We start from the raw sequence: 17,329 nt of genomic DNA on the forward strand, positions 1-17,329 counted from the left end.
ATTACAAAAACAAAAAAAAACTTGCGAAAGTTGATGAAACACTGGGCTGATTTTGTCTCAAAATTGTAACAGGATTGGGAATTATGCATTTAAAATCGCGGTCAATAGCGATGTAATAATAATTTTATTTATAGGGTCTAAAAGCTCGAGGGAATGTGGAAGATTGGTTGGGTAAAGTAGAAGAAGCGATGTTTGCATCGGTGAAGCGCTGTATGAAATTTGCTTTGCGTGACTATATGCAGCGTCCACGAGTCGACTGGGTTACTCTCCATGCTAACCAGGTATAAACATCTAATACTATAAACTAGTGTAAGGTATTAAAATATTATCATTCTTTGCCGATATATTGGCGATTACGCTATTTTGGCATACTAGTCACACAAAAATGCACGCACACGCACACGCACATGCACACACACACAAATATTTAAGTAACTTGTCTAAAATGATAAGAAATTCTCTAAGAACAAGAATTGTATGCGTAATTTTAAATAAAAATAACTATAGTGTTTTGTACCATTTAAAAATGAAAAAAAAAAAATCTATATACTATACACGAAATAATATTAGAAAGTATACAATTACTTGTTAAATATTATTTAAACCTTTTTTTTTTTAGGTTGTCCTAGCCGTATCTCAAATAATGTGGGCAAAGGGCGTCCACGAAATATTCGCTCTGGATCTGCCATTGCGCATTGACACCGGTCTTTTGAACTACGAGAAGAAGTGTATTTCGGATTTGAACGACCTAGCGGCTTTAACGCGGAAAGACCTCAGTCCTCTGTTCCGGAAAGTTCTGTGCGCTCTCATCACAGTCGATGTCCATGCTCGGGATACTATCACGCATATGGTTGAGAAGCATGTACAAAAGGCGTAAGACTGTCTTCTTTCATTATTTATTTGCCTTTACTAATTCTTATCACGTTCTGCTCTTTTCGCTTCTTATATCACATTGTTACATTAATCAGTTATTTGGTTGACCTTCGTAAAATACCTATTGATGTAAATTACTATACACACATTGCCATACAATTGGCTATCTTGCTCACGAACAAAAGGCATTAGACGAAGTTTTAATAGGATAATGCTTTATACAATTTAAGTACCTGGGTAACCAAGCTTAGCTCGGTATTTTAAGTAAATCGTATTTTCTGAAAATCATATTTAAATGCGAATTACATATTGATAAAATGTGAATAATATTTTCCGATTGTACCGACATAATAATAAAAATATATACTGTTAATTTAATTAAAAAATCATGAGCGCAATTAGAAAAAAAAGGAAAAAAATAATCGATCTGGTGATATCAGATTTGAACCGTGGTCTTCTCGGTCGATCCCGACCGGCCGATTTCCCACCTGAGCTATGACAACTATAAAGTCAATTGCGAAATTTACCTTCTCATTCTAACGATATTGTAGCCAATTTATCATTGCCTAAAAACACGGATAAAACGACATTTTCTAAAAATGAATCCGATAGATCGATTTATCGCCCCCGAAACCCCCAGCATACTAAATTTCATGAAAATCGTAAGAGTCGTTTCCGACATTCAGATTATATATATATAAGAATTGCTCATTTAATTGTAAGTATTAGACATGTTAGTCACATATGTTAATTGTAAGCCTCTCTAATGTAACAATTTCCTACTTTATCATCTCTCACTACCCACATACTATCATATTGATAAATATTTTCTATTCTGTATTTTTAACTAGGCGATACGCGCAGTTCTCTCGTGCTTTGTTTATTGCTTCGCTCCTGTTCGTTATGATCCTGTACCCTGCGGAGTTATAAATACGAATCAAATAATTCGTTTTCTTAAGATGTTATTTTAACAACTATTTTAATAAATCAGTATTGTTACATCTCTCTTTTGAATTGTAGAGACGATTTTGAGTGGTTGAAGATGATCCGCTACTACTGGGAGGAAGAAATCGACAACTGTGTGGCGAGAATGTCCAGCGCTATGTACATCTACGGACACGAATATCTTGGCGCTGGAGGTTTGAACTTTTTTCACGATCTTATACATATAAATTTCAATTTAATAAACTATTAGGTAAAAATCCAATCAATATTGTCTAAAATCTTAAAAAATAATAAAATAATCTCTGAAATGTACGTGCACGCTTAAATTCCGAACGACTGTTCCAAAGTGGACAGTTCTTTTTTTTTGTTTTTTTTTCTACACAATGTTTTTGCATTATCACGTAAAAAACATCTCGGTACTAAATTAGCTGTGTAGTATTTATACAATACACGAATAGAAAAATAAATTGTCGAGATTTTTTTTAAATTTTCAATGATATCAAACATTTTAGGTGTCCTAGTAATAACACCGCTAACTGATCGATGCTACTTATGCCTTATGGGCGCCCTGCAACTCGATCTTGGAGGCGCACCCGCGGGCCCCGCCGGCACTGGCAAGACGGAAACTACGAAGGATCTTGCGAAGGCACTTGCCATTCAATGCGTCGTATTTAATTGCTCGGAAGGTATAAATAAAACAATTAAAGTAGTAAATAAAATATTTTAGAATTTTTTGCTACTTTTATACTTAATTACATATTATGATAGTTTACAATGATTACACACCTAATGTTGGAGTTTACTCTTTAAAAATATGCACATTTATACTAATATCACAAAACTGAAAAGTTTGTTTGATTAAACGCGCTAATCTCAGGAAATACTGGTTCGAATTATTTTAATTAAAAATTATTTTTGTGTTGGATAGCCCATTTAACGATGAAAGCTAATTTTTTTCTCATCATCATTCATTTTTTCTCAAACGAATGCGATTGAAACCGCGGGGCACAAATATTTCGTAGTTACCACCTAAGATTCAAAAGTGAAGGTATCTATGAATCTTTAGGTTTATTTCATTTTCTTTAATAAATTAATAATTAATAAACGCTTCACACTCAACGGATCCCCCAGTAGGATTTTCTCCTGTTTTGAGGGTCCCGAAACACACAATACACAAACACAACGCCCAGACCACGACTAACATCTATATGGTCGATATAAATGTCTATCGTGAGCGGGAATCGAACCCGCGACCGCCAGCGCAACAGCCGGTACTATTACCGCTGCGCCAACGCGTCGTCAAAATCGTTCTTTAATAGGGCTTTACTTACTGGCTACTTACTTTTACAAACTAACGCGAGTGAAAACACAATACATTTATAGATACGTAATTATAAATGATGTATATAAAAGGTCTGGACTACAAAATGATGGGGAGATTCTTTTCGGGCTTGGCGACCTCCGGTGCTTGGTGCTGTTTCGACGAGTTCAATCGTATCGACATCGAGGTGCTATCAGTGATCGCTCAGCAACTTATTACCATCAGAAACGCGAAGGTTGCTCGGCAGTCTCGGTATGTAAAATGTACTTATAACATTATCGGTTCCTAGCTAGGAGCCTACTTGTTAAACTATTTCATCGGAAATACAAGCGGAGGAAAAAAAGAACGAGGATCCGAGCTAAATCCACCCCACTGATCAACTGCAACTGCTATCAGGTGTCTTTGATAACTGAGAGCGACAGCTTAGCCTGATCTTCGAGGAACTGTGGAGAAACCCACAAATAAATATATACACTCAATAATAGTGACTAGTCCGTTGGCGCAGTTTGTAGTGACCCTGCTTTCTGCTCCGGGGGTTGTGGGTTCGATTCCCACCCTGAGTCTGGGTGTAATGTATATATTTATTTATATATGTATTATTTATAAGTATGTTTATCAAATATACCAGTCGGCTATTACCTATAACAAAAGCATTAAGTTGCTTACTTTAGGAACAGACGACCATGTGTGTATTGTGTAGATATTTATTATTATTATTACATTTGTAAAATTACAACTATCTCCTCCGCGATTGTCGTTGTTTTGGTGACCACAAGCACCGCTCCACTAGAGCCGTTGAGTTAGTATAATAGATAGGAATTAACAACTTAGAAACATGCGATTTTTGCGTTGGAGCACCTCTGATATAGTGTAAATCGAAATCTTTAGATTTTAGATCTTTATTCAAACAGGCTTCAAAAGCACCTTTGAATCGTCATTTCACAAATCTAAGTTTTAACTTTCGTTAAAAGTGAATCGACCACCGATTCGAAATGTAAATTCTGCAGAGGGGAATCGGCGGGAAATTTCAATAAACTACCCGTTAAAAATACTGTGTTTTAATATAAAATTGGTAATATTTAGCATGACATACTTCGTCAATAAATCCAAACATCTTTATCATTTATGTAATCCTGCACCGAATAATAAGCTGACATAATGAATGGAACAGGTTTATGTTCGAGGGTCGGGAGATTAAGCTAGTGCGAACGTGTGCCGCTTTCATAACGATGAACCCAGGCTACGCGGGCCGCACAGAACTGCCTGATAACTTGAAGGCCTTGTTTCGACCTATATCCATGATGGTACCGGATTATGGTGAATATATTTCATTATTTACTTTTTCTCTGATATATTAGAAGTGATCAAGTCTCAGCATTTTTTTGAACTACTAAGTTTCACAATTTGTTCAATTTGTACGTTTTACTTGGAATGATAATAAATATGAAGATTTTATCCACATATATAAAATGTATGTGTGTATGTCCTAGCATTTAGGTGTCTCCAGAGTGTAGTTTTTAACCGACTTCCAAAAAAGGAGGAGGTTCTCAATTCGACTGTATTTTTAACCGACTTCCAAAAAAGGAGGAGGTTCTCAATTCGACTGTATTTTTTTTTTTATGTATGTTACATCAGAACTTTTGACCGGGTAGACCGATTTCGACAAATTTTGTTTTAATCGAAAGGTGGTGTGTGCCAATTGGTCCCATTTAAATTTATTTGAGATCTAACAACTACTTTTCGAGTTATATCTAATAATGCGTTTTTACTTGACGCTTTTTTCGTCGACCTACGTTGTATTATACCGCATACCTTTCTACTGGATGTACCGATTTTGATAATTCTTTTTTTGTTGGAAAGGGGATATCCCTAGTTTAGTACCGTGATAAGGAAACCAGGATCTGATGATGGGATCCCAGAGAAATCGAGGGAAACTCTCGAAAATCCGTAATAACTTTTTACTGGGTGTACCGATTTTGATAATTTTTAATTTAATCGAAAGCTCATGTTTATCATATGGTCACATATAAATTTTATCGAGATCAGATAACTACTTTTTGAGTAATCTTTGATAAAGCGTACTTGCTTGACTATTTTTTCGTCGATCTACGTTGTATTACTTGTCGATGTAATTGAAGTCGGTTTTTTTTTCGTTTGCGAGCAAACACAATTATTTTTTTATTTTTTTTTTATTTTTATGTATGTTACATCAGAACTTTTGACCGGGTAGACCGATTTCGACAAATTTTGTTTTAATCGAAAGGTGGTGTGTGCCAATTGGTCCCATTTAAATTTATTTGAGATCTAACAGCTACTTTTCGAGTTATATCTAATAATGCGTTTTTACTCGACGCTTTTTTCGTCGACCTACGTTGTATTATACCGCATAACTTTCTACTGGATATACCGATTTTAATAATTCTTTTTTTGCTGGAAAGAGGATATCCCTAGTTTAGTACCGTGAAAAGAAAACCAGGATCTGATGATGGGATCTCAGAGAAATCGAGGGAATCTCTTGAAAATCCGCAATAACTTTTTACTGGGTGTACCGATTTTGATAATTTTTAATTTAATCGAAAGCTGATGTTTATTATGTGGTCACATATAAATTTTATCGAGATCTGATAACTACTTTTTGAGTAATCTTTGATAACGCGTAATTACTTGACTATTTTTTCGTCGATCTACATTGTATTACTCGTCGATGTAATTGAAGTCGGTTTTTTTTTCGTTTGCGCGCAAACACAATTATTTGCTTATTTGAGGGAAATGTTTCAATCTAATTTTTGAGTTCGATAAGTAAGCCGTATATTAAATAATTTTGTTGCTATTGGTTTATTCCACACGACCTGGTATCGAAATTCTAAAAATTGGAGGATTGCATTTTAAGTTACAGATTTTTTCAGTGATCAATCAATATCTTGAGGGTTACGAAAATAACATCTGTTTAGATATTTTCGAACTACGATTATTAACTTATTTTTTTTTTTATGTAGCATTAATCGCTGAAGTTATTCTATACTCCGAGGGCTTTGAATCTTCTAAGGGTCTTGCTAAGAAAATGGTGCAGATGTACAAATTGTCGAGTGAACAACTGTCCAAGCAGGATCATTACGACTTCGGAATGCGCGCCGTTAAGAGTGTACTTGTAAGTCAAGTCATTTAGATTTTAATCAATATTATGAACTAAGGCTAATTATAAATAATACTAGATATGATTATATAAAATGTTATGTTACAATTTCTAAAATTAAAGTAATAAAGTGGAACATAGTTTCCTTGATAACAATAATGACGCGATATAATTAAAAGTTTTGGTCGTTTGGAACTTGACTGAAACGACTAGAATTTTTCAGTGAAATAGTGTACAATTAAAATAATATCAAAATTTTTCATGAAAGGTAATGGCTGGAGCATTAAAACGAGCAAGTCCAGATCAGCACGAAGAAAAAACGCTGCTTTGCGCGCTAAATGATAGCAACTTGCCCAAATTCTTGGCGGCCGATGCTATACTCTTTGCTGGTATTCTCTCAGATCTGTTTCCTGGGGTCGATTTACCAGAACGCGACTATGCGGTTATGGAGGAAGTAATTAGTAAGTTGTATGAATTATTCCTAGCCCTAGCCTATGCTCGACTACTAGTAATTATTGACGGACAAAATCAAATACGGTCATCGATAATATCAAATACTTGATGTTTCTACAATATAATAATACATATATGCGTTATCTATTCCACATTATATGTTATAAGGTATCGCGACGCTTCTTCTGATCTTCATCCCTTGCTTGATTGGTTAAGAATTATATTTTTTTCTAGTAATACATCTTAAATACTTTTACAAATCTGAGCAATTTATTTTGAGGAAAAGTAATACTCATAATAAACTTAAATTGCATTTAACAGAAATTATTTTGCTGGAGAGAAAACTACAAATAATGGAATGTCAAATACGCAAAGTGATTCAATTACATGAAACGATGATTGTGCGCTGGGGCGTGATGCTTGTAGGACCTACTGGGGGCGGCAAAACTGTTGTGTTACACGTGAGCTTGTATTGCTTATTACTTTGTGTACCTAACACGTCTCGTATAAACGATAATCTATAATATAAAAATGAGTCGCTGAATGTGTTGCTAAGCGCAAAACTCGAGAACGGTTGGACCGATTTCGCTAATTCTTTTTTTAGAATATTCCTTGAAGTACGAGGATGGTTCTTACGGAGAGAAAAATTCTAAAAAAAAAAATTTAAAATTTCCTGAAAAAGTCTAAAAACAACACTTTTCTATACTCCCATACAAAAGATTTGTGATAATACTTAAAAGTCAATTTGAACTTTAATACCATACGATAAAGTTTGTGTTAGGCGATACGAAGTTCGCCGGGTCAGCTAGTTATACATATATTGAACATGATTTTAATCGACTTCGAAAAATGAGAAGTTTCTAAATTCAACTATATTTTTTGTGTGTATTATCTCAGAAGTACTGGATAGAGTGATTTTGATGGTTATTTTTTTAATCGAAAAGTGGTACTTGTCATGAGGTCTCGTGTTAAAATTTAATCGTGACCTGATAAGTTCTTATTGAGTTATCTCTAATAACGTATATGCCTCATAACTTTTACAGAATGGATCGATTTCGATGATTTATTATTCATATTTAGTCGAGAACTGATGAATACTTACTGATTTATCCATAATAACGCGTATTTACTTGACTATTCTTTCGTCTACTCACGTTGTATTAATGTCGATGTAATTGAAGTCGTTTTTTTTTTCGTTTTCGAACAAACACCATTATTTTAGTAACGAATTTGGTCAAAAGTGTTTTAATTATTCAATATCAAAGGTTATAATAAAAATGAAATTACATTAGCGTTAACTTTATTTAATTATAATTTTTTTTTTTTTTTTAGTATGTTGTTGAATTAAAATGGTTCAGATACTTCAATTAATAGTTCCTTGAAAACATCTGATATGTCGGAAGGAATTCCTAGACATGAGTGTCTGCTAATCGAAAGTAGAAAATTTATGCTCTTTCTATTAATGAAAATGTCACTACATTTTATTACAGTATCAAATAGTAACCTGATACTAGACATTTTTATATTTTTCATTAGGTGCTAGGTGATACGTACACAAGATTATGTGAGAACGGCGTGGTCGGTTCGCAGTACCAGATTGTTCACAAGTATATAATGAATCCTAAAAGTCTAAGCATTGGCGAGTTGTACGGTGAAGTCAATCTACAGACCTTGGAATGGCACGACGGCATACTCCCATTGTCGTTAAGAACTGCTGTTCAGGTAAAGTTTACTTGCGTCATATTTAATCTGGTACGTTAAACCCTTTAATTTTTTTCTTTTACGATACTAGTAAATTAAAAAAGGATATGGTCCATCTGGGGGTAGATAAATGGATATCGTAGCCTACAAACGCCTGCTGCATCAGGAGCATTACAAGCGCATTTCCGATTCTATTTCTGACCCTACCCAGGAACCTTACCACACGAATACCAAAATATTTGAGATCAGTATTTAGCTGTGATCTTCTTTAAGTTTGAGATTCTTCCCCGATTCTCCAAAGTGTGAGACATTTCTTGCTATGCCCTACCTCAAAAAACATAAAATATCTACTACAAAGAAATTTAGACGATTAATTTCGAAAATTATCTTCTCGACTAAAGTAAATATTAACACTTTAGAACTTCAGACATTTATTTGTAAAAAAAAAGCATTAGTGGTATTGTATTTAATGTAATTATGTACGACTTTAGTGCGAAGATCCCGACCATCAGTGGCTGATATGCGACGGTCCCGTGGACGCGGTGTGGATCGAAAACATGAACACTGTCCTCGATGATAACAAAATGCTGTGTCTCTCCAATTCCGAACGCATAAAACTAACGCCCTATGTTCATATGGTTTTTGAGGTAAAATTTATAGGTATTTTCACACTGATATATGATGATGATGATCTAAAAGAGGAGCTGGTAAAAAAAATCGTAGTTGTAGGACTATTTTCGATTTTTATTGGAAACTGTACTTTTCCCGATAGTGTTAAAGTATTTGTGAATAGTATGGTTGTGGTATGCAATACCATGACTATTTTTATCACATATATCGAAAATATGCCAAATTTGTTACCTATGAAATTTCGATAAATGCCACCTTGCTTTTAGACGCTTCTATGTTTAATAATTATGATACTGAAATGTGCGCATTTGTGTTTTTCATAATATGTCAAATATAACTAAAATTAAATAATAAATAAACTGTTATTTACTAAAAACATAAATTAATTGGTCGATAAAATGTTGGTTTTCATGTGAAAATAAATATGCGTGAAGTAAAACACGCCTTCACGAAATCGAGACTAGACTAATAATTCTCCTGACTTTGGCCTGACCCACAAGGTAGCTGATCTAGCCCAAGCCTCACCCGCGACCGTGTCTCGCTGTGGCATGGTCTACATCGACCCTAACGAGCTGGGTTACCTACCGTATGTCCGCTCCTGGCTTGAAAGTGCGGTAGAGAAGAACATCGTTCACCAGGAGAACGTGGACTTCCTCTATGAACTGTTCAAGATGATCGAAATTGGTTTTGTGCATGTAAATACAAAGTGCAGTGTTGGAATCAAACAGGTATGATATGACCCCATTGTTTATTAGTAGAACATTATGTAGCCTTTTCAGAACAAAAGTTCTTTTTGATTCTATTAAAATTGTTTATATGTAAGTTTATAAGTGTAAGATACAATGAGAACTTTGATCAATATTACGATTATATTAAATTCTGTATGTACTAGGTTGACATAAGTAAGGTGATGGCTTTGTGCTGCCTCCTCGGCGCTTTGCTATCGGAGCCGGGAGACAGGTTCACAGAAAAGTCCGCTGTCAAAGTGTATATCGCTCACACATTTATATTCTGCTACGTTTGGTGCATCGGTAGCAACATCCTCGAAGTTAACAGGAAGACGTTTGAAGAAGTAATTAAAAGGCAGTTCGAGGCTTTCGAGGAAGCAGAATAGTAAGTAAACCTTCATCGTAAGTAGTTCGTTCTGTTCAATAATTACATTAATAAATATATTACCAAAATTTGGAGTAACCAGACTTGGTAAGTAGTTCAACCTTACATATCATCACAGCCAAATCATACTGCTCTCAAATAGTGTTACATTTCTGTGGTGGGTGAGCGATGTTCATCGCTTAATATAAATAAATAAAATCGTTTTGCAGGTGTCTGCGCGCGATGCGCTTACTCACTTCTCTAAGACTATATAAAACTAATCATGAGAAACTTTTTAATTCGCTTTAATTTTGTCACGTTTAAGCAGTAATATTATTTCATTATTTAAACGTTATTTTCGAAAGAATTCCGAGACATACGTCAATGCCATCTACAGCCTGTTACTTTGTTGATTAAGGTCTATATTTTCTCTCTTGTTACTTATTATGATCTTAGAAGAAATACTGTAATACACTTTTGCAGATTAATTCTGTAAAATATACATTTTTCCAGTTTCCCTCAAGGCTTCAATTTCTTTGATATGTTTATGGACACTAAACATCGCAAGTTGAAGGTGTGGGCAGAGATAATACCGGAGTTCATATACGACTGCAACCAACCGTTCTTCGAGACGCTAGTACCGACTGTAGACACGGTTCGATACGGTTACCTCTTCGAGAAGCTACTGTCTGCTGGAAAGCCTGTCATGTTTACGGGAAATACTGGTAATATGACAAAAACTAATTAATATAATCATTAGCATCAATAATTCATCACCTACTTTTATTCCCACCCCTATTATTAAGCTGATGATAGTTCTGAAAGAAAATCATATACATTTATTAATTTTGTTTTTTTAGGTGTGGGCAAAACTTGTATTGCGGCTGAAATTCTAAAAAAGATGGCTGCTACCGGTATATACATTCCGATGATATTGAACTTTTCTGCACAAACTAGCAGTCCAAGAACACAGGTTGCTTTTTACTATTGCTAGGGTTGACTTTGTTTAATTTGAAAACTACTGCATAACTTTGTCATTGTAAAATAAAAATGTTCATAAAAACTACTACAATAAGAAAGAAATTAGTTGGATCTAATTTAGAATCTAAACTTATTTCTACATAATGGTCATAGTCATAGTCATGTACTTATCTTAACATATATAAATTATGTAATGATTATTTAAACCTAAAGGATAAAATGGTTAAAACAGGAGGTAATAGAGTTGCGCTTGGACAAGAGGCCGAGGAAAGCGATCGGAGCGCCGCTTGGAAAAAAAGTTATTATATTTATTGACGATGTGAACATGCCTCGTCTCGATGTATACGGAGCCCAGCCTACCATTGAATTGCTTCGGTAAATAAGATAAGAATATAATCTATAATTGTGTTTGCAGGCAAACGAAAAAAAAAACCGAATTCAATTACATCGACAAGTAATAAACGTAGGTCGACGAAAAAAATAGTCAAGTAACTACGCGTTATCAAAGATGATTCAAAAAGTAGTTATCAGATCTCGATAAAATTTTAATGTAACCACATGATAAATATCAGCTTTTGATTAACTTAAAGATTATCAAAATCGGTACACCCAGTAAAAAGTTATGCGGATTTTCGAGACTTTTCCTCGATTTCTCTGGGATCCCATCATCAAATCCTGGTTTTCTTATCATGGTACAAAACTAGGGATATGTCCTTTCCAACAAAAAAAGAATTATCAAAATCGGTACATCCAGTAAAAGGTTATGTGGTATAATTGTGTTTGCTCGCAAACGAAAAAAAAAACCGACTTCAATTACATCGACAAGTAATACAACGTAGATCGACGAAAAAACAGTCAAGCAACTACGCGTTATCAAAGATTACTCAAAAAGTAGTTATCAGATCTCGATAAAATTTATATGTGACTACATGATAAACATCAGCTTTCGATTAAATTAAAAATTATCAAAATCGGTACACCCAGTAAAAAGTTATTACGGATTTTCGAGAGTTTCCCTCGATTTCTCTAGGATTCCATCATCAGATCCTGGTTTCCTTATCACGGTACCAAACTAGGGATATCTCCTTTCCAACAAAAAAAGAATTATCAAAATCGGTACATCCAGTAGAAAGTTATGCGGTATAATACAACGTAGTTCGACGAAAAAAGCGTCAAGTAAAAACGCATTATTACATATAACTCGAAAAGTAGTTGTTAGATCTCAAATAAATTTAAATGGGACCAATTGGCACACACCACCTTTCGATTAAAACAAAATTTGTCGAAATCGGTCTACCCGATCAAAAGTTCTGATGTAACATACATAAAAAAAAAAAAAAAAAAAAAAAAAAAACAAAAAAAAATACAGTCGAATTGAGAACCTCCTCCTTTTTTGGAAGTCGGTTAATAAAGTACTCATAATCAAGATTTTTTCTTAAAGTAAGCGTTAAGCTAATACTTAAGAAAATAACAAAAACCTTACAATAATTCTCAAAATTAATTAAAATTTAAATACAGGTCACACAAGGTGGTCAAAAATAAATACACGTGATAGGTATATCACGAGCTCTCACGTGTATTTATTTTTCGTTAAACGCGAGATTTCTAAATAAAACAACCAGCTAACACCCTGCAACGCTAATGTATGTCTGAACATTTTTTTCACGACGTTTAATTTTCCAAAATAAATCGAATCATGCCTGTATTTCTAGAATTTATTATGAAAATTTTAATTTATTTGAGACCGAAAAAAAAACCGACTTCAATTTCCTATATCGACAAGTAATACAACGTAGGTAGACGAAAAAATAGTCAAGTAAATACACATTATCAAAGATTACTCCAAAAGTTGTAATCAGATCTCAATGAAATTTAAATGTGACCACATGATAAACATTGGCTTTCGATTAAAAATCGGTATCAAAATCAGTACACCCAGTAAAAAGTTATGCGGATTTCCCTCGATTTCTCTGGGATCCCATCATCAGATCCTGGTGTCCTTATCATGGTACCAAACTAGGAATATCTCCTTTCCAACAAAAAAAAAAAAATATATCAAAATCGGTTCATAAACGACGGTGTTATCCCCGAACGTACATTAAAATATATATATACGATCGAATTGAGAAACCTCCTCCTTTTTTGAATTCGGTTAATAACAAACGTTAAAGTAAATGAATGGACTTTTTTTTAACAAATTTCGACAATATTTATATTGTTTTAGAAATACTTTACTACAAATGTATAATTGTGAATTTGTGTCTTATTAAAGATATTAATTAATTTTGTAGGCAGTTTCTTGATTTTGGCGGTCTTTACGATCGTGATAAGCTATACTGGAAAGAGATTTTGGACGTGGTATTGTCATGCGCATGTGCACCTCCCGGTGGAGGAAGGAATCCTCTTACTGGCCGATTCGTGAGACACTTTGCTATGTTTTATATATCGGCGCCCAACGCTGATGCTATGAAGACAATATTCAAGGTATGTATTTAAATTTACAGTATTTTATTAAAATTTGCGGCTACAAAGTTGAAAACTGTTGACTCTTATGATGAAACCATTGATTATCTTTAATATATAATATATCTTAACCTAAACCTTATACCTGAACTTAGGAGAAAATATAAAAATATGAATAATTTAAAAAAATATTTGACTGTATTTTTATGTATTACTTTATTTAAACGGTTGGACCAATTCCAGTGGATTATTCATATAAAAATGGGTTTTAAATGAAAGAAAGTCATAGACACAATAATTGCGAATTCATGAAGAACACATAATTTTTTAGTTTAGCAATATGCGTATGTTATATTGCAGGCTATTCTATCCGGTCACATGGAAGACTTTGTTACCGAAGTATCCGTCCTCGGCGATTCAATAGTGAACGCTGCTGTGGAAGTATATCTCAAAATTTGTTCGGAACTGTTGCCCACGCCTGCCAAATCCCATTACGTGTTTAATCTGCGAGATTTGTCTAAATCCATGCAGGGAGTATTGCAGGCCAACGCTGCTTATATGAGATCGCCACAAGCAATGCTACGGTACAAATTAAGTCATATGTATAATCTAATATCTGACCGTGTAAATTTCGTACGGCCATATGTTTTTTTCGTGAATATATTGTATTTATTTTTAATATTTACTAGCGACCCACCTCGGCTTCGTATGGTTGCAAAAACTATTTTACGCATCTTTTTTTAGATTATTCTATCACGAATGTCTCCGTGTTTTTCACGACCGATTGATAAATATTGAAGATAAAAGCTATTTCTATCATCTTATGAACACCGTCTGCCAGAAGAACTTCCAACAGCCGATTCTCGAAATACCAGATGATCCGATTATTGAACAACCACCTTTACTTCTCTTTGGCGATTTCTTGAATTCAGCCGCCCCTAAAGAAAATAGAATATACCAGGAAATACCTGATATGGAAAAATTGATGATTGTATTAAGGGTATAGTATCGGAGGAATAGTTTTCGCTTGTTTTTATCATTTAATCGTTTAAGGCAAAATATTCTTGCGATACACATTCACAATAAGCATACTCTTAACAGAATACTCACATCATACGTGTCAGAGCAGATCTATGTCGAATCAAAAATTTTAGTGCTTATCTAATTTCTACCTTATTTTATTGGATAACACCACTTCAATATCATCATCATCATCATCATTGGCCTTAGTCCGTCTTTTGCAGACGATTTAGACAGTGTCAGACAGACACCGTGTCAGAGTTGCCTAAGCTCTGCGCCACTATCTCGACGTCACTGGCTAGGCCCACAGGAACGACGAGTCGATACGTGTGGAGCCAGTTCGGCTGCAGGAGTCTTTCGAATTTTAGAGCTATACCACGGATGCTTGACGGAGACCCCATTTCGGATTTCAAAAGAAGTTTTCCTTCTCGAGGACCCTGTTGATTTTGAGCCAGATTTATCCCTCGGTCGCCTTTTACGACCCCTACGGGAAGGGGGTGGTGCTATTCTACCCGACAGACAACACACGACACCACTACAATATACATGAACTTCAACTCATTGGTTCATTTGGGTTAATGGCTTCCATAAATGCCCAACAGTGCGGATAATTTCACCAACTTAACATATCAGAATTTGCTGATACCATTCATGAGTTGTAGCACATATCACATTAATTCGTCGATAAAACTCAAGTGTTCATATTCCAGGAATACCTAGAAGAATACAACTCGACAGCTCGTGCGGAAATGCATCTGGTGTTGTTCCGTGATGCTGTGGAGCACGTGGTTAGAGTAGCAAGAGTTTTCCGTGCAGAAAGAGGACATTGTCTCATGGTAGGGCCGGGAGGCTCCGGTCGGCGATCCGTTGCAACGCTTGCTGGACACGTTAATGAGTGCAAGTGAGATGTTGCATGACTTGGATCTTTTTTATGATGTATGGGGTAAAAATGTCGCCACATAAAAATTAAAAATTTAACAAGTCAGAAAGTTTGATAATAGTCGAGGATGGTAGACAGTTACATACGAGTTATATTGATAATTAAGGGCTTCTGTTATAGTATACTGGATCAAATTTTAAACACGCCTATTAAAATTAGTAACTATAAAATAGGGATTGAAACGTACTACAAACTAAGCGTTTAGGATAAATTGTCTAAATTAATTAAATTACTCCAGTTTCTTTTTTTTTTAGATTTTAGTAGGTATTTCTTAGCAAAGATAGAAAATTTCAAAAACTTATTTACCATTGTTTCTTTTTAATTACTATAACTTATAGTTAAATATTAAGCGTAATTATGCAGCTATATCATGTTGAAAATCTTTAATCAGTTCAATACTGTCAGACTGCTGATTATGAATTAATATATTTCGAAAATGAAAGTAAATCTTAATTAGGTGCATGGGCATGGAGCTGAAGAGGAATTACGACACGCCTGAGTTTCACGATGATCTTCGAAACATGTACATGCGTGCTGGAGTCGCCGGTGAGGATACCGTGTTCCTCTTCACCGACACGCAGATCACCAAGGAGGAGTTCCTCGAAGACATCAACAACATGCTTAATTCAGGTTGAGAATTCTATATTTCAGGATTTTCGATGGTGAAGGAAGAAAATAAAGACACCTGCATGTTTTATATGAAGTTTTTATGAATGGGCAGTCGTTAATTTTTGTAACAATTCCGCAATACATCTGCCTGCAAGATCTTCTTTAAACCTATTTGAATTTTGGAAAAAGATATGAGTAGTCTTTTTTTCAAATCCTTCCTTAGACTCTTGTCTATATTTGAAACAACGACGATTCGACCCTTTAATGCACAAAATAAATTAGTACCTTTTAATTTTAATCACGCAATATAAAGTATCGATGTTAGTGTGTTAATTTTATATTTTTTACTTTAGGAGAAGTACCAAATCTCTTCGAAGGTGATTCATATGAGCAAGTACAGTCGGGTTGTCGCAACGAAGCAGCCAAAGTGGGCATTAATCCGAGCGACCGAGATGCAGTGTATTACTACTTTATCAACCGTGTTCGCAGTAAACTGCATCTTTGTATTTGTATGAGCCCTGTAGGGGAAGCGTTCAGGTAATAATGTAAAATAAAAATCAAAATTCAGATAAAAAAGTAATTATTTTCATTTGTTTTTCATGCCATGTTTCTTTTCGTGTTCCTTTTCATCCTATTTCATCTTTTGTACATTTGTGTGTCAGTCCAATTTAAATCTATTATTATGTGTGTGTGTTGTTGCTTAGACGTCGATGCCGCATGTTTCCGTCGCTAGTCAATTGTTGTACGATCGATTGGTTCACGAAATGGCCACCGGAGGCCCTACGGTCTGTGGCCAAACAATGTTTGCAACCGCTGGAAAATGACGTCATCGTTGAAAAGATCTCTACTCTCGCTGTGTCAATGCATCAGGTTAATTTTAATGACATCAGCAACATAAATATTCTTTAGTCACTTTGTACTCTGTGTGTTTGTGGTATAGATACTACCACTTGTACATTTGTAGTTTGTTTTTTGCACAAGATATAAAAGAGAAGCCAAATTGAAAAATAAAACCCCAAAGTTCGAACCCTGGGAATAATTCAACAAGCTTCTGGTAATCCAGGTTTTATCTATACTAATATTATAAAGAGGTAAAGTTTCTAACTTTTTTGTAGGGGGTAATCTTCGCAAATACTGATCCGATCGCAGAAATCCGATCACTAACAGA

General features: G+C 34.7%; 1 protein-coding gene across 1 annotated transcript in view; it reads left to right on the top strand.

Annotated features, from left to right (window-relative positions):
- LOC123668425 (dynein axonemal heavy chain 6) overlaps window positions 1-17,329 on the top strand; it is a 61,494-nt gene that overhangs the window by 12,397 nt on the left and 31,768 nt on the right. Inside the window, exons 20-42 of the mRNA XM_045602157.1 lie at window positions 135-281; window positions 620-873; window positions 1,894-2,012; window positions 2,331-2,504; window positions 3,232-3,391; window positions 4,311-4,456; window positions 6,136-6,287; window positions 6,541-6,733; window positions 7,047-7,186; window positions 8,262-8,447; window positions 8,918-9,073; window positions 9,557-9,784; window positions 9,949-10,169; window positions 10,662-10,873; window positions 11,009-11,121; window positions 11,362-11,504; window positions 13,421-13,613; window positions 13,953-14,176; window positions 14,337-14,592; window positions 15,323-15,513; window positions 16,010-16,182; window positions 16,515-16,698; window positions 16,866-17,031. Of these exons, the coding sequence (XP_045458113.1) occupies window positions 135-281; window positions 620-873; window positions 1,894-2,012; window positions 2,331-2,504; window positions 3,232-3,391; window positions 4,311-4,456; window positions 6,136-6,287; window positions 6,541-6,733; window positions 7,047-7,186; window positions 8,262-8,447; window positions 8,918-9,073; window positions 9,557-9,784; window positions 9,949-10,169; window positions 10,662-10,873; window positions 11,009-11,121; window positions 11,362-11,504; window positions 13,421-13,613; window positions 13,953-14,176; window positions 14,337-14,592; window positions 15,323-15,513; window positions 16,010-16,182; window positions 16,515-16,698; window positions 16,866-17,031 (4,131 nt within the window). The remainder of the gene's footprint in view (window positions 1-134; window positions 282-619; window positions 874-1,893; window positions 2,013-2,330; window positions 2,505-3,231; window positions 3,392-4,310; window positions 4,457-6,135; window positions 6,288-6,540; window positions 6,734-7,046; window positions 7,187-8,261; window positions 8,448-8,917; window positions 9,074-9,556; window positions 9,785-9,948; window positions 10,170-10,661; window positions 10,874-11,008; window positions 11,122-11,361; window positions 11,505-13,420; window positions 13,614-13,952; window positions 14,177-14,336; window positions 14,593-15,322; window positions 15,514-16,009; window positions 16,183-16,514; window positions 16,699-16,865; window positions 17,032-17,329) is intronic.

The sequence above is a fragment of the Melitaea cinxia genome, chromosome Z (assembly GCF_905220565.1).
Source record: "Melitaea cinxia chromosome Z, ilMelCinx1.1, whole genome shotgun sequence".
Lineage (NCBI taxonomy): Eukaryota > Metazoa > Arthropoda > Insecta > Lepidoptera > Nymphalidae > Melitaea > Melitaea cinxia.